The sequence below is a fragment of the Thermobia domestica genome, chromosome 5 (genome assembly GCF_964235325.1).
Source record: "Thermobia domestica chromosome 5, izTheDome1.hap1.1, whole genome shotgun sequence".
NCBI lineage: Eukaryota > Metazoa > Arthropoda > Insecta > Zygentoma > Lepismatidae > Thermobia > Thermobia domestica.
In genome coordinates, this window is record NC_137458.1 from 216,971,919 (window position 1) to 216,990,709 (window position 18,791).

At 36.8% G+C, this 18,791-nt stretch overlaps 1 protein-coding gene across 2 annotated transcripts in view; it reads left to right on the top strand.

Annotated features, from left to right (window-relative positions):
* Positions 1-18,791, top strand: part of Pten (phosphatase and tensin-like protein) — an 81,634-nt gene that overhangs the window by 18,309 nt on the left and 44,534 nt on the right. For both annotated transcript variants that reach the window (XM_081759691.1, XM_081759690.1), the window contains exons 3-5: positions 6,219-6,393; positions 8,996-9,103; positions 18,397-18,538. In XM_081759691.1, the coding sequence (XP_081615817.1) occupies positions 6,219-6,393; positions 8,996-9,103; positions 18,397-18,538 (425 nt within the window). The remainder of the gene's footprint in view (positions 1-6,218; positions 6,394-8,995; positions 9,104-18,396; positions 18,539-18,791) is intronic.

The window sequence follows — 18,791 nt, forward strand, 5'->3', positions numbered from 1 at the left end:
TTATGCCGGTAGGGCTAAAGGAGACAGTGATGATGAGTAATGAATGAAATGGTGGAATGAAGAAAGTGAGAGGAAACGGGAGAACTCCGAGAAAACCCACGCACACGGTGTTTGTCTACCCCAAGGTTCATTTCGCGGGGGCTGGGATCGAACCCGGGACCCCAAGCACCAGAGGTGAACGCTTTGCCACTGAGCCATCGCGGCCCCAAAAGAAGGAATGTCACAAAATTGCATTTTCGAGAAAACGGCGTTTTAATATTGAAAACAGCGTAATAAGAATAGGGTTAGTCATAGTTTTTGCCCCTTTTTACATTGATATCTACATCTACGCATGCATGACATATACAGTTAAATAGTATAGAAGGCGCGCCCAGACGATAGCCAGTCGGGAGACTGAATTTAGCACAAAGAAACCGTCATAAAGTTTGTGGTCGCTACGGAAGAAGAAAAAACTAAACGTTGCCATATGTAGTGCCTACCTTTTCCTCTCATCCTCTATTTCTCTTCTATCTATGTATCTTAACACTGTGTGTGGGAGAGGTTGTGTCAAAGAAACAAGATCATTGACAAAGATTTGGCAACGGTTTGGGTTCAGTTTATTGCCTGTCAGTTACTTTTCAAGTGAGAGGAAAACCAAATAGGACAGTATGAAAAGAAACCTTACACGGGGCGGCTTCCCTTTGTGAGCAAGTGGTTGTCTATAGACTGAGGCTACTATACCAAGAGTTACCTACAGATAGCAAAAAGCAACCGAAAAAGCACGCATATGGACATTCCTTGTTTTTTCCCGTTACCCTTCATTTAAGATATCACATAAAGATGTAGCTAATTTGCATTCCATTTGTTACGTAGTATGTACAAAATATTTGTTTTTCCTTTAAAATAACAAACCTAAGAATGTATGTTAATAAATGATAACATATCTAAAAAAGGACCAAACAAATCTAATGTCAAAATATGAAATTTTGAGGGTACTGGAATTTGAAAGTTGATATCCAAAGATTATCTTAGCAGCATGAAGAAAAAACGCACCTACATTTGTTTATATATATATATCCCTACTTCTTGTATTCTGAATCCATCTCTAGTGTCAGTATTTAATTTGCATACTTTAGAAATCTACCGTACTTTTACAATTGAAAATCAAACTCACTTGTATCTTCGTAACTTCATAATGACTTGGTATACCTATTGTTATCACTTTTTTCTCTTTTTCACCGAGGCAACAACTTTGACATTATTTATCCAACTGACCATGGTTGCTTCATTATAACCACATCCACCAACCCTGACAACTCTTTCCTATGCGGATTCTCTATTAGATCAGGTTGAACGCCATCCTAAAACGTTCCCTTTGATAAACTTCCCACGATAAGTGAGCCGAGGACGAGTGTTGTATTGGAATTTCGAAAATGATAAATAAGTAAATAAAATTTTGGGGTACGAGTACGAAGTTATTTTAAAAGTAAAGGATATTAATGCATGCTTGATACTAATTTATAATATAAATCAGGTAGAAACTTGAATGAATATCGTGATGAGATGCAAAATGTATTTGATGTATAAACGTAAAACAGCATAAGCCAATCATTTGTTCGTGTAAATGGCACACACAGAAAACGCAAAGAAAAAAATCATAAGGGTATATGTTAGGGATTTATAAAATTAAGATCAGGTAGGAGAATTAAAATCAGTCAACTCAGTTGGACTCTGGTTATCTGCATAAAAATTGGGACAGTATGGTATGTATGCATGTCGGTTCAGAAAACAAAGGTAGTCATATCACTGTCACTCTCACTTCATGTTCGTTAGCTTAAACTGATTCTCCAATGTAACGAAAATTGTAGCTGGTTTCATGACAGATTTTTACGGATTCGACTTCTTTATAATTTTGTTTTATTATTATTATTATTATTATTATACCAATTCTAGAGTTCACTTATATACAGTAATGGAAAACTAAATAGCAACACCATATAATTTTATGCGTTTACAAGGTTTAATAAGAAGTTTGTACTAAGTAAGCATAAACATAACAATGAAATATATATCAATTTAAAGGAAATTTTATTCAGAATGCAAATTAAATTATAGAATTATATCTGCAACAGTGGTTGACACTTTACAAAATGTGACGTAAATGATACGCAAATCAGCCTTTCCGAATGTTCATGACCGACCCGGTCTAGCTTACTGTGAGGTCCGTGCTCGACTACTTAATCAATCCCTCAATGTTAGAGTGTTGAAGTTTTCGAACGTGTAGTGAAACTTGTTTTCCTTTCATAAATGTTTGTACTGCATTTTATAAGAAAAGTGACACAGTTCATTTAAATCTGACATAGAATGGGGAAAAGGTGTGACACAATATCAACAAAAGCCAGTAAAATTCGAACATTATTTGTGTGTAGCGAAGCCAATACTGAGATTTTGCAGATTATGAAAGTGCATAAAAGCACAGTAGGTAGCAGTTGGCTAAGATTCGGAAACTGGTTACATAAAAAGTGGAAGTATTTGCACATGTGATCGAAAAGTGAAATCCTTTCCTAGACAGAAGAGTGCCATTGCGGTTGTTGTGTCTTGCAGACAGATTTTAGTTATGACAAGGTCTTGGAACATCTGGCAACAGTGGGAAACATCTGGTGTCAGTGTTTGTTCATGTACAATGAGAAACAAGTTGGAATCGATGGATTTGCGTCCACACAGTGCTGTGAAGAAGCCATGTCTTATACAAAATGTACAGGACGTGTGCAATGGGGCAATGCCTACAAGGATTAGTCTAGTGAGCAATGGCGCTAAGAACTGTTCAGTGATGAAACAAAAAGCAACATTTATGAGAATGATACACGTTCCAGGTTTTATCCGACGTCTGACTAAGCACTGCGTGTACTGTTAAAATTTCGAAATACCTTACAACTGTCCTGATTTGGGGATGTTTTCTTCCAGTAAGGTTGGTAGAATCCATATTTTTTATGGTGTTGTTAATGCACAAACATACAAAATGATACCTTCAGGAAGAGATTTCAAGGTGAACCCCTTATTTTTTAAGACGATTCTGCCCCTTGCCGCCGTGCCTGAATTAAAAATTCTGCCCTGACGGATGTTACATCACTTCCTTGGTCTGGTAATTTCCCGAACTTAAAGTCTGTTAAAGATTTATGATGTGATTTAAAGGTTATGGTTGGTGCAAGGACACATACAATTGGAAATCAGTTAATTGAAACAATAAACGCCATTTGGCGATATTGCATTCAAGTAGAGAAACTGCAGAACTTTGTGAACTCTGTGCCAAAAGGGTGCAAAGTAGTTATCAGATCGCGTGGATATCCGATTACCAGGTAACCAAAAGAGTTCTTGCCGTTGTAGGGCAGTGATAAACAAAGAGCAATACAATGGACGGTACATACCTCTAGGTTTCGAAGTAATCTCCGTCAGCATCCAACACCTTTCGCAAACGTTTCTGTAGTTGCACAATACCCTGGTTATAAAACTCGTCAGTCGTGGATGTAAAGAAGTCCGTGAGTGCGTTCCGCAGGTCTCCCTCATTTGCGAACGTTCTCCCACGGAGATAGTTGTCGAGGGAATGATATAGGTGGTAATCTATTGTTGCCAGCTCCGGTGAATATGGTGCATGACATAGACAATGTCTCCCAGCCAAGTTGCTTGTCCTCTTTGTCACGTGTGGCTTGGCAGTTTCATGTAGGACCAGCACACCGTTGTGATTCATCAATTCCGGCTCCTGCCGCAATGCACGCTGCAATCTTTGAAACTACTGAGAGTAGAAGTCAGCAGTGATGGTGTGACCAGGTGGAAAGAGGTTATGATACACTACTTTCTCACAATTCTACCATACAGAGAGTGTAACCTTTTGTGGGTGCAGAGGTGATCTTCAGGTGTTAAAAACAGAGTTACGTGGCGACAACTAATGCCAGGCACGCTTGGAAGTGTCATAGAGGACACACTTTTCGTCACTAGTTAGCAAGCGATCAAAGATGGGTGTATTCAAGCGCCAAGTGAGCAAAGACAAACAAGTTGTGACTCGTTATTCCTTGTTGGCTCCCTACAATGTTTGGAGTACTCATTTGCTTAACTTGTATGACTTCCTTATCCTATCCAGATGCAGTATGATTGTATCAGCAGAAACATGGTACCGGTACCTTTCTGCAATTTCGCCACAAGTTAGACCACTGTCTTCCTCAATGGCTGCTTTCAGGGCCTCATCATCCAACGCATGTGGTCGTCCACTGCGAGCTTCATTCGAAAAGCTCACATCTCCCGAACGAAATTTCTGGAACCAATGCCTGGCGATTGGTTGGTTAATGGCATTTTCCTCAAAGGCCTGACATGTAGCGACTTGATGCGGCAACTGACAGGCCCACTTTAAAGTCATACAACAAACACACGTGAACAAGCTGCTTCGATACCTCCATTTCTCTTCGACGCTGGATGAGCTATGACTACTGTATGTGCGCAACGTGTCTGTATTACTGAAGGTCGAAGGTCAGACTAACTTCCAATCGCTTGGTAGGCACATGCGTCCTTTCGTCTCTTATCTCTGAGTGCATGCATGATTAATGGGATTTCAAAACCGGCAAGAACTTTTTTTGGTTACGTAGGAAATATTAGCTCAAGTCCAGGTTTTACTTGTACAAACCTAAATTTAACTTCCTTTAAGAATGGTTGTCACATTGTGTAATGTATCGCCCATTATTGCAGATATGCGTAACTTCTGTAACCTAATTTGCATTCTGCATAAAATTTCCTTTAAATTGATGTAAATTTCATTGTATGTTTATGTTTGCTTACTTCTTACTGAACCTTGTAATTAGTGCATAAAATTAAATGGAGTTGCTGTTGTGTAATATATATTATACCGTCAGAGTGGAAAGTCTACTTCTTGAAATTCGACCAGGGTCAACCCACTTCAAAGTGATCCAAATTTTAAATCTGATTGCACGATCGGCTCAGAAATTTGTATTATTTTCTTTCTTTCTTTCTTCTATGATCACTGCTGTAGAATGTCTAAGTTAAATTTTTTTTTTTTTCATTTCTCTCCTATAAGTAGTGGTCATATTTATTTATGTCATGCGAGTCAGCCATTTAGCATTTCCATGCCATCATGTGAAATGAAATAGCTCGGGATGATCCTAACACTTAAAACAACAATGTTTTAACCAAACTTTAAGTTGTACTATAATAATCAATGGTGTTAAAATTCGAACATTGGATTTTGCGATTATTCGCAAGAGAACAAAAAATATCCGAGTAATTATTTTAATTCCATATATTTAACATTATTATTATTATTATTATTATTATTATTATTATTATTATTATTATTATTTGATGATAAAGTGACCATAATTTTATTTTCATGGATGATTTTAAGTATATAATAACTTGTATGTATATATAATAGTCCTTAATGTAGAAAGTGAAAATTTATCGAACCAGAATTTCCCAAATACGAGTCAACAACTACGCTACCCAGACCGCTCCCTTATCCACTTTTTATTTTTTTTTATATCATTGAGTTCTCACCTTAAGGGGAATTTGCATGACGTAGAGTCCGTTATTCCCCCCATTTATCATATGTAGTACAGTAGTTATTAAAGAAAGAAAGGAGCTTTTAACTTTTTTCCGAGAACCAATTTTAATTTATAATCAGATTTTTTAAGGTTGAATATGTCTGATGTGAGAGGGGATAAACAATTGATACTCATTCAGGTTTGAGCCACACGTAAGAAGTAAGTATGTAGAGACTCAATTTGTATAATCTATGGAAGCGTAAAAGTATAATAATTATTAAGGAATTAAAATAGCGGCAACTTTGACAAGCTCTGAATGAACTATTTCTCTCGTTCCCCCTAAATGAATACGAGGATAATGTTGTAACAAATACTTTACAAACAACATGACCTAGAAATGAAAACTAAGATATAGTCTGCTGATGCGAAGACTGAAATGAAGGGGGCTAGCATAAATTGCAACATAGAGATCATATCCAGGACCATGAAATGGAATTACGAATAATGATGAGATAAATGATAAATGATAAGCATATTACGTTGAGGAGCGTTAGTCTTTTCAGATTGTGAAAGGCTTCAGTTAACGAATTCTGTTCCTAAATCCCATAAACCATTATTTTTCATCATTGTTGCGTCAAGACTGTCTTTAGTTTTCTAATAAGAGTTCGTTAATATTTGAATTTTTCGTTCTAGGTGTTCTGAGCGATCTTATGATGTTAACAAGTTCCATCAAAGAGTTGCGACTTATCCGTTCGACGATCACAATCCTCCTAAAGTTGAGTTAATAAAGCCCTTTTGTGCTGCCGTTCATGAATGGTTATCTAAGGATCCAAGGAATGTAGCTGTTGTTCATTGCAAAGCTGGGAAGGTAAGTGTATCAGAGACATATAGTAAGAATTTTGAGATTGTTCTGGATCTTAGTATGTTGTGTGATCACTCAAAATATTGTTGGGTATTTTTAGGAGGAGGACATAAACATAAAAAGATTACAGTAACTACTAATACTGTATTAAAACAATCAGTATCTGATCTGGGAGTTCATCAACTGCGTATTTTGCCATATAATTTTAATTTCCTATATCGTTTTTAGGGGGAAGTTAGGCTGGATAGACTGCTCACCTCTTGTACCTGCTCCTATCCCAACCGCGCCAAATGATTTTTGTGGTGGAAAGACACCGTGTATGGGTTTTCTCGGCGTTCTCCTTTAGCTTCGGTGCGTAAGTGTGGGACGTTAAACAAAAAATGGCTTTTTATTATTTCCTTCATTTTAATAACGGTGTTATGCTGAAAAGAATATTCTGACTTAAGCGCCAGTTCTGAAAAACCAGGCCCTACAATAGTACAAATTTAATTTAATATATAAGCCTAAATGTGTTGGTCGTAGTTCCAGTCGCCATGACGCCCGGGATTTGTCGAGCTCTGGCCTACGCAGTATTTATTATTATTATTATTATTATTATTATTATTATTATTATTATTATTATTATTATTCACACCATTGTTTATATGGATAATTATTTTTGTTTTCTTTTAAATCAACAAAAATCTTAATGTCACTGTGTATTGCAAGTGGTGATTATATTTAGAAAGAAATATAAGTAAAAAGCTAGTACTTACCGCAAACCAAAGTATTTCTTTAAGTAGCACTTGCGGAAAACACGGTTTCCATCATCAGCTTAAAATCGAAGTAAATTTAAAACATGGAAAAGAAAATATGAATAGGTTAAAAAGGAATAAAAATATGAAGCTCCCAACTTCTTGTCGAAGGTCACTAAATGGTACTCGCCACTTACTGATCACTATTCATTTTTTTCTTTTTTCTTCTAACTGGCGGAAATACGTGATAAAAAGATCACTCCAAATTGCATTTATGTCTTCTCTGTCTAAATTGAGTGCAGGTATTTTATGAGTATAGTAGGCTTCTTTAATTCTACGTTCTCGCATTGTTTTTGCTTTACAAAGAATACTGATACGTCTGATTATTGGGCCGTTACCGGAAGAAGGAAACTGAGAATATTGGAATATGTTACTGTTATATTGAACACAAGAATTGCACGAGGGGAGACTGGAAAGTTCATGAAATCACCAAGAAGAAATTTACCAGGAAGAACCATTTTAATATAATGGTATTCCCCCCAAAACTTTTCGCAACGATGATGCAACATTTCTAATCCTTGCAAATAGAAGGTCTTGTCCTGCTGTGCAAACCAGCCCTCACCTCCGCAATGAGTGGCTCATCGGATGGAAAATGTTTGCCATTGAGATATTTTTTGAAATGTGGGAAGAGATGATAGAAGGGGCCAGTACAGGTGAGTAGGGTGGATAAGGTACACAGGTGAAGCCCAGATCCACTAGCAATTGCATGGTTTGATGAGCCTTGTGGGAGGGTGCATTGTCCTGGAGAAACTGAACACCACTGCTCACTTTTCCCCGACGTTTTTTCTTCATTGCCTCTTTCAGCTCAATCAAATAGTTGGAATAAACTCCAGCATTGATGGTTTCACCCTTTTTAAGATATTTGATAAGGATGATACCGTCCTTATTCCAAAACACCGATGCAGGCACCTTCCCAGCTGATCTTTGGCTTCGGAACTTCTTCGGTCGAGGAGATCCATTGCGATGCCATTCCGTGGATTGCCGTTTAGTCTCTGGATCATAGTAGCGCAGCCATGTTTCATCTTCTGTCACCAGACTGCGCAAGAACTCACCAGGGTTTTGAAACTTTTGCAAAATTTCCTGTGACATCTGCATCCGTGTTCTCTTCTGGTCAGTATTCAAACATTTTGGGATCCATTTGGCACTGACTTTCCGCATGTCCAAATATTCTGCTATTATGACACCCATACCCTCACGCGATATCTCCACACATACAGCAATGTTATTGATCGATATGCACCTATCCTCCATGATCATGTCATGCACTTTGTCGATGTTTTCCGTAGTCATTGCACTTGAAGGCCTGCCTGAGCGAGGTTCATCTTCAGTCTCACGATGACCAGTCTTAAAACGCCTCGCCCACTTCGCTACTGTTGTATTTCCAAGAGCGTGTTCCCCCAAAGTATCCTGCAAAAGTTTTATGAATTTCCGTAGAGAATTTGTCTTACAGCACACTTCGAAGCTCATTCTCCTCGAATTTCCTTAGATCCTCCGCCATATCTTCTTACAGAACATGTAACAAAGGAAATAACAATGATAAAATGATCATATACGGGATGAGAGGTTCACAGTACATGTCCTTTCTAATGACTACAATGATAGGTTTCCATTTTTATTTCTTCTTGGTGATTTTATGAATTTTCAATCCCCCCCCCCTCGTATAATGGTCTACAAGCATTGTAATTTATTGGTGGAGGATTTATATTTTTCTGAAGAAAAGTTGTTTTTTTTTTTTTTTTTTTTTTTTTTTTTGGTGAAAATTGTTTGAAAATACTGAAGTTTCTAATATCAATAAATAACTGATTGTATTGCAGGGTCGTACAGGTGTTATGGTATGCTGTTACATGCTGCACAGTCAACAGTTTGCAACGGCTAACGAAGCGTTAAATTATTATGGGCAGATGAGAACTCATGATAAGAAGGTAAGATTGTGAGACAGAAGTTAATCTTGTAGTACTACAGTGAGAAAAATCTAGAATTTTCAAGCAAAATCATAGGTGGTTACTTAGTGTTAACTAGATTTCAAAATATAATTTAAAACGAGAAGGGAATATTCAGTTGAGTGAACTTAGTAGTGACATCTTCACGTGTTTGTCAGTAGTTTGTGCGCGTAATTATGTCCAGGACCAGTGATGCCCATAGACAAATTTTCGATAGAATTCCATGGACCCCCATGCAGATTTTTGACAGGAATTTCAAACTTGGAAACAAAATCACAATTGAGTGAAGAAAAATATCTCCTTTTCCCCGTCCTTAAGCGCATCCCTGTCCAGGAGGCTCATTTTCAACCACAGTGATTGAAGAAATGACAGCGTATGACATAAAAGCCAGAAGAATGCAAAACTATATTGATCAGTTGCTTTGGCTCACAGTTTATTAGACTTCTTTACTTGAAAGTTTCGAACCGACTGGAAATTTAAGAATTGTTGAAACTTAACCTATAGCGCTTTTCAAATGGTAAGTTAAATGACCTTGAGCGGGCTGTCTGCATTTCCCAATTACAGTTACGTAGTGTTGTCAATTTGTGGTAGGCAATAGTATATACTGACTTTTCGTACCATTGCAAATGCTGCCAATACTTAGAAACAGTATATTACTATATTAATTGTTGTCTTTAGCAAGTAGAAAAATGAATTATGAACACACTGTAAACCGCATATATTTTTATGTCAACTGATTGTCATAATATAGACTTTTAAATGTTTTCATATAAACCAATTGTGCAAATCTTTAGAATAAGTAGTCTTTCATAACTGCTAAGGAAATTTTGATGTGTTTTAAGTTTTTGTTCTGTATTTTCCTCTTGTATAAAATCGAATCCGTAACTAGTCATAGGATAGTGAACAAAATAACTAACGTATCCTTAAACAGTTTCACATGTATAATACAAGTAGTGTAAATAAAGAAAGTAGAAGATTCTGTTTCTTTCGAAAGAAAAAAAAAAAAAATAGAACAAATCTTTGTTTATAAAGCAGTGTGATTTTTTCTTCGCGTTTGACTATTAATCAACCATTTCCTCCTCCTTTCTTCCCTTCTACTCAACATATGAGTTAATGATTGCTGAACAAACGCGCAGGCATCTAAATGGCACCATAAATTATTCCATCCAAAACAAACTTGACTGCTTCGAGATGTGGAAAGCTGATACAGTTAGGCGGGAACAGGCTTCTTACCTTTACTCGTATAACTGTTCCTCGAATTCTTTCTTTGTGAATGAAATTCGCATTGTTTTCGTAAGCTATAGAAGACGTATTTTAAAAATGATTGTCAGTATTTTAAGTGGTTCTAGGAGGTTTTTTGAAAGAAAGCAAAAACTTAATTTCTAAAACTATGACAACGGAGACTTTAGAAGACATTTTGGTTGTCTGATTCATCTGTGCTGAAGCAAGGAAGTCTTCTCTAAACCAACAACATTGTAACAGGAGGACGGGGGTGATGCTGTGCATAACATTCGAAAAAATTACGAGATAATGATCTATAAAATTTGTAACCTGTTATAATAAATTTAAGACTCAGGCTTACACAGCGTCATAATCAAATCATCATAGTCGATAGAGATAGCAGGATGATATAGACGACGAGCTTTTAATAGGTCTAATGAGATAAATTAAAATACAATTGATTTAGTTCATGGACATTAAATGTTAAAAATTTTCTTTGGATAACATTTTTGGACATTATGTATAATGCTGTCAATTCATTCGCTATAACGCTATTTGGAGAAAGAGTGAGAAAGAAACGGCAATATGGCAAGGCAGCTATAAATATGAAGTACCATTGGCTACTGATCATCTGAAAAGAGCTGTAAGCGTCTTTTTAAGGTGATTAGCATTGAAGTCAGAGTTTGTGATTTTTAGTTGTTTACGTCCTGTTTGTAAAAGGCTGAAGTTTGAAGGAATGTTGTTGCTATTCATATAAATATGGGACTTCCAAACTATTCTATGCGTAAGTATCGGAAGTTTTATAAATATGCTATATCCGCTCGTCTGGCTAGCTGTCGACGGGTATCAAAACAAGAACAGTCAGTGATATCAAGAAGCGGTGTTGGAATCGAATCAGCTTCCTGGGAATAAGTTTCATTTGTTAAGTTAACGTTCTGTTCAAGTCAGAAGTGGTAGAAATCAGTTCTTTCCGGCTTCAGTGTTTATCTCCGTAAAGCAGAAATGTAATAGCGACACGCATCGAGTGGAATCGATTCAGCGACTTACTATTTCCTGTTTCAGTATGGCCTCCATAGAGCAAAAACTAAAAACGCAGTCTTTCGCAATAGATGAGCGTCCTAGAAATAACTTTTATTTCGACCTTTATGCCTGTTGTCAACCAGAAGTGGTGGAAAATATAATTTCGGTTTCAACGTTGAGCACAATAGTGCAAAACTTTAATAGATTGAAGGGTGTATTAATATGAATGTAATACCTTGAGAATAGATTCCGTCGATTCTCTATTGCAACCGGAAATGGTAGAATGGTATTTCCGGTTCTTATATTGTTTCACATAGAGAGAAATTGTAATAGGAGGCGACAAAGTATGTTTATGTGGATTGCAGTGTCCCAGCTTTGTTATTGCTGTCAGGATCATTGTTGGAACACATAGTTAAAAAACACTGCATACTACTATTGATCAGGCTTAAGATAATGACGGTAGTTAATTCATACTATATTTGTCAAGTGCTCGTTACACTAAGCAAAACCTTGCAATGTGACACTTAGGGATGAAGTACGTACATACATACATACATATGATACTAAATAATATAAGAAAATTGATGTACCTTTTACTAGATAATTGAAGATGAAAAATAGTTATTTAGTCTTAGGACCGAAGTTGTTTAATAAACTAAGAACCTCCATACAGCAGCTGCCGTTCAAGGTTTATAAAAAATGCTATATGATTGGTTAATAGCGAATGTACAAGAGTTCAGCGTATGTAAAGTAATTGTATTGTAATTTGCAGTGTCCTTTTGTTTCATATTAGTAGGTTGTTTATTATAGTATTAATCACCAACTGAATGTTTAAATGTTACGATTTTTTTCCTATCGATATCTATATGTATATCTCATTTGGACGTTGTCTGTTGCTTGTAAAGCTCAATGATGATAAAATATTCTTTTTTCTTCTTCTTCTTCTTCTTTATAGTAATAATTGTAAGAAAGAGTGAGGAACTTTTAGGTATGGATTCAGCGTCAGTTGAACACGCTCCATCTCACAATATCCCACTATTGCAGTAGATAGATAGGTGTAGATTACAAATTCCGGTTTCAGTTTAGAATTCCCTTAATTGATATGCCGTAGTTTCATAAATGTAAAACGAAACTCATTTGTTAGTATTATACAAAGCAAAGGCACAAGATACAAGTGTTATTAAATATATATTTCTCTCTTCTGTTAAGAATACTGAGCAGCATTATGAAGATTCAAGGAGGACTGCAGTTCCAAGTTATTGAAGTAAAATGTATTTTAGTATCTGTGTGAGAGTTAACCTCCTCTGTTCTGGTTATTGAATTCCCACAAATAGAGGACAGAGTGTGAAAAAAATCAGTCACGTCCCTCACTTCTCCTTGTTTTCGACACTTGGTTGCCTATTTTATTTGTTTGCTTTTTTGTTTTGAATGGTTGCACATCGATATCAAAAGTTTAATAGTCTCATCGGAAAACGGATTGAACTAGTACATTGGCGCGGTAACCTAAGACTCAGGTTCGATTCTTTGCTGAGCCACTCTTTCGCTAACTTCTCTAAGAATAGAAAAACCAGTAGTGCTTAATAACATCCATTAATATTCATATATAAAAATAACATTGTGTATATTCTCTTAACGATTTTTTCCCTTGTAATTTCGATATATTCACATGTTACATGGCCTCATGCTAAATAAGTGATATTGTAAAGAAATATTGTAGAGTAAAAGATCAAGGTACGAAATTGATGCATTCTTTTAAATTAAGAAGCAACCCAATTACGTCGTTCCGTGAAGATATTAAGCACAGCTGTGAGTAGCTTCGTATTGTAACTTAACTATGCTAAATAAAATGTAATAATATATATAATATACTAGCATCAATTATCCGCTTCGCTGGATTAAATTAAGAAAAAATAGTAATATGTTTCGTTAGTCAGTCACTTTTTGCTATTACTAAAGCGCTCCTTGATATTGGTCATTTTGATATATATATATATAGTGAAACCTCTCTAAAGCGGACAGCCGTGGGGAATCAATAATTGTCCGCTATACAGAGGTGTCCGCTTTAGAGAGGTCTTGATATTTTCTTGCGTAAATTAGTAAAGAAGGTAATATGCAATTAGTAACAATATTTTTGGATGAATCATGTATTCACGAATATTACCAAAATGTTACTGTACCTGTATTGCCCTTTGTTGTCCAATACTCTATGTTCGAGGCACTGATGGAAATAAGATGTTATAGTTCTCTGCACTTTACACTTACGTTTCCGGTTTGTCGCTTTAATTTGTGGGTTAATTACACTCCAGTAGTGTCTTTTTTGGGAGAATATGCGTACCCGCGGGCAAAAGCTATCGAACTTGTCTTCTGCTTGGTTAGAGATTTCAACAGGACAGTAGAGTAACGTGTTATTCCAAACGACGGGCAACTGTCAATTACTTTTTGTCTAAAACAGCTTGGGTGGGAGTGGAATGCAAGCAAAGGATATGAGAGTGTTGTTAAACAGAGACTCTTCGTCTGGATTGCTGAATAGACAGTTGAGGTGACAAAATGTCACAATGCTTTTTTGGTGACACATGTATAAATTACTAAAAATGTATTTTTACAATACTTTTCAACTTATTTATAGAGAAAGTGTCCGTAATACGGAGGTAAATAATATCTATAAGGGACAGAAAAGACTGTCCGTGTCCGTACTAGAGAGTGTCCGCTTTAGAGAGGTTTGCCAATATGTTTTATCCTATTACAGTGTTTGGGGATTACAACATATGTCCGTTACGGGAGGTGTCCGCTTTATAGAGGTGTCCGTTAGTAGAAGTTTCACTGTATATATATATATATATATATATAGTGAAACCTCCCTTAACGGACACCTCTATAATACGGACAAATTTTTCTGTCCCGGCAAAAGTATATGTTCTGTTACAGAACAAAACCCTCCGTATTACGGACACTCTCAGATACAAACGCGGACAGTCCTTTTTCTCCCCAAACGCTTCAATAACTTCTTCATAACGGACAGGATTATCCTCGGATTTACGATATATTACAGTAGACAGAAAAATCTTTTCCTCTCAATGTATCTCTAAACCTGGTGAACCATCAAACAGAACAGCTTCAAGCTAAACTAGAAATTCTTTTTTTCTGCCCGCAGTAAACTGCATTCAGGTGGAAATCCTAGAAAAAATGCAATAAGCAATAACACTCATTCAGGGTCAGTCGTATGACCAATAATTCTATGCGAAAAGTCTTCCCTTCCCTAACAAATTTAGTCCATTTTCCTGTGGGCCCTGCATTTCCGACAATTTTATAGATAAGAAAACAGACATTGTTTGTTTTACAATAACATTTTCAAGGAGCAATGTTTCCTTTCTTACTTTTTTGAAAACCAACATTTTATCTTTTACTTACGAACTGGAACAAGTCTGAGTTCGAGTTTTCCCGGGTTCCTTTTTCACTTTCTCTAAGAGGATATTCTTTGTGATGTGGGCTGGGTCAATAAACATAAGCACTCCCAATAATTTGGCTTTTCATCCATTCCACCAACGAAGATACCACACCAGATACCCGCACACACACACTCACTCACACATATTTCTTCCGCAACCGTACTGAGGATTCTCAGAGGACACTTGCTAATCAGTTTTATTATCCTTATGCATTTTTCGCTAAAGAAACGAGTTTAGCTGGTTAGTTGGTTCCTAACGCATCTTTTGAGAAGGTCCTGAGAATTTGAAATAAATGATATTCCGCTCCCATGTATATTTTGCAATATATATGACTATATTAACACCCTTAGCAATAATATTATTTAACAGAAATGAATTTCTCCTTCATCCCTCCCAGTAATTCAAATACGTACTACATAGAGTATTTTCATATTGAATTTTACGTATTTACGCTCATATATAATATATTTACTGTATATTACTGCATACAGTTATTGTTGTGAGAAGCTAAATTTCTGTAACCTCTCAGTAACGGACAAATATTTATCTCCCATTGGTGTCCGTCATTCAGAGGTTTCACTATATATATATATATATATATATATATATATATACAGAGGTGGACAAAGAATCTAAAAACACTTCATACAGGACATGTAAGTTTGGCCCTCCACTGTACAACACGTGTTGCGGTTGCTGATCGTTTTTTGTTTTCAATTTGTCATGTAGACCTTCCTCTTCCGTCAGCAGTAACCAGTTCACCTGAGTGTCGTGGTGTGGAAGTGGTGCGGTAAAATGGGCGACCTGACAGACTTCAAAAGAGGCATGATCGTTGGTGCCCGTCTGGTTGGAGCTTCAGTGGCAACAGTGGCGAACATTGTGGGGTTATCGAAAGGCACTATGTCCAATGTCACGAGGGCATACACAATTCATGGGCAAACGACGTCTGCAAAGCATAACAGTGGTTGAAAGACAATCTTGTCAGATAGAGACCGGAGGGCATTAACACGGATTGTAGCAGCTAAAAAGAAGACCATTGCAATGAAAATTACGTCGGAACATAATTCCGGCCTACAGAACCCGGTTTCATCGAAAACAGTACGACGGGAACTTCATAAAATGAAAATTCATGGCAGGGCAGCTATCGCCAAACCCCTGGTCACAGCAGTAAATGCGAAGAGGCGTATCCAGTGGTGCAAGGACCACAAGGCGTGAACTCATGAGCATTTAAAACACGTAATATGGTCCGATGAATCGACCTTCACCTTGTTTCCAACAACCGGTCGTGTTTACGTGTGAACACTGTCGCAGGCCTATGATACAGACTGTCTGCTCCCAACTGTAAAGCATGGGGGTGGTTATGTTACAGTATGGACAGTGATATCGTGGTTTTCTGCAGGTCCCATCATAGCCCTGCATGGAATGATAAATGCTAAGGCGTATGAGGCCATTTTGGGGGATCAGGTTCTACCCATGGCCCAAATATTGTTCCCTGATGGTGATGGCATGTACCAAGATGATTTGACACCCTGTCACGCTGCAAAAACGGTGAAATCATGGTTTGAGGAGCATGACCAGGAGCGATCACACCTCCCCTGGGTCCCACAATCACCAGATCTGAACATCATTGAGCCATTGTGGTATGAGTTGGAAAGGTGTGTTCGGTCTCATTACCCTTCACCAGCATCCCTTAAGAAACTGGATCATGTTTTGGAGGAACAATGGTACAAAATTCCACACACAACGATTTAGGAGCTGTATACGTCCATTCCACGTCGGATCCAAGCTGTTTTGGTATCAAAAGGAGGCCCCACACCATACTATGTATGATTTTCACACTTGCACAAACGTTTTAGATTTTTTGTCCAACCCCTGTATATATATATAGCCCCCTCCCACAATTTTTGCGAGGCAAAATTTGGATTTAAATGACATCAGAAGTGTCACTGTTCATCTCAGTGACCTCAAAAACTATAAATTCAACATTATTATCGGTCATTTTCGATCATTTGTAAATGTCTTTCCCCTCCTTTAAGTTACATAGTCAAAGTGATATGACAAAAATGATCTCATGTTCGAGTCTCATCTATGTTGAAAATTTGATCGAGATCGGTCCGGTGGTTCAAGAGTTATGAAGTTCTATTTATTTTTATATATCTACCCCTCCTACCTCCCATCCTAAGTTCTATCGTCAAAGTGAGTAGATAAGTACCATCCCAAGCCCGAACCTCATCTATGTTGAAAATTTGATCGAGATCGGTCAGGTGGTTCAAGAATGAAGTCACATAGACAGTCACTTTCATTTTCTTTTTTACATATATCTCCGACTCCCCCTCCCCTTTCGCTACGTTGCATCGTCAAAGTTAAATGATAAAAATTATCCCAAGCCCGAACGTCATCTATGTTGAAAATTTGATCGAGATCGGTTGGGTGGTTCAAGAGTAAAGTTTTATTTATTTTTATATATCTTTGAGTAGTTCCGTTTATTTCCTTACACTTACAGTTGATTCTATGACTGCTTTGGAAAACTTCTCTTAGCTAGTCCAGTTGCTCTTTTGCTACAGTGAAACGACCTTCCCTCGGAGAATTGGACATACCACCTGCGAATGGCACTATCGAACGGCAGACTAAATTTAGTGCGAAGCTGCCTTTGTACAGTAATAACTGAGCAACTCTCATGGTAAACTGCCATTACTCATATTCTGTTTTGTCATTTACAGATTGATTACAAAAGTGCGTTACTACCTAGTCCAGCGGTATCAGTTTGGACGTCAATATACTCTTAATGAGATACAGTGTAATTTCCAAAAGAAACAGAAACACTTAACTCTTTCTTTCAGAATTCCTTTTTCCATAGGTTGGCTTGATTGATTTTTGTTTTACAACCGTTATGTGAAGCATTTAGAATATGAAGAATGGAACGTACTATTTACGTGAACTTTGGACGAACTGAAACTTTAATCGTGTATAGTTGGCAGGTGGATAGAACAGGCTCTTCCTCACCACGCTGTTATCTATCCACAAAAAAGTTAGATTCCAGACCACGTCATGGGTGCGAGATCATTAGTCGTAGACAGGATTGCATTGAATCTTCCTTTCAACTTTGTATATAAAAACAAACAACATACAGTTGCTGATAGCGTTTTATTTAAAAGGCATGCGTTCTAAGTTTTTCTGAACATGCTGTATAATTTGTAAATTCTTCCGAGCAGTAATTTAGATTAATTGCCTCAGGTCTTGTCAGCTTTAAACGTCAATTCGTGTTTTTTGAATGGTATGTAAATTCTAGTATTGCGAGTCTCTTTGTATTTCTTACTGAAGCGATGTATTATATAATTTAATAAGAGAACACTATCTCGCTGTTTTTGTCTGAACAACAGAGACTATGCCATTTAGTTCTGAAAATGTAAGTAGTTTTGAAGTTTGTTGTCTTTGAAAGGGAAGAAACTCGTGTTAATAGAGAAATAATGGATGCTGCATATATATACTGTTGAGAGTTAACGCAGCATTTATTGCAATTTTAAAATTTGAGTTAATTTATTTATATATAAAATAAACTTTAAATTTGCATTTATTTTTCTGTTGTAGGGTGTGACAATTCCCAGCCAGAGGCGTTACGTGGGATACTACGCTACGTTACTCCAAGAACAGTTGGAGTATCAGTCTGTAAAACTTGTCATCAAAGAAATTCGACTGGAACCGCTTCCTATATTTAATGGGAGTCAAGGCAGTAAGTATTTCCTCTAATAATAATAATAATAATACTCTTCTCTGTCAAGAATCTTTTTTTTTTTTAATATTGGAAGAAGTCCGGATAAATTGTTTCATTATCGTTTTTATGTATTTCGCAGCTTAATTCTGGAACATGGAATTCAGCAAAATAAAATTATTGAGTAATAAATTTTAGTATCTATCTATCTCAGTCAAACAGTTTAGCTCATCTCTAATTCTTCATAGTTTCTTCTTATATTGCTCTTTCTTTC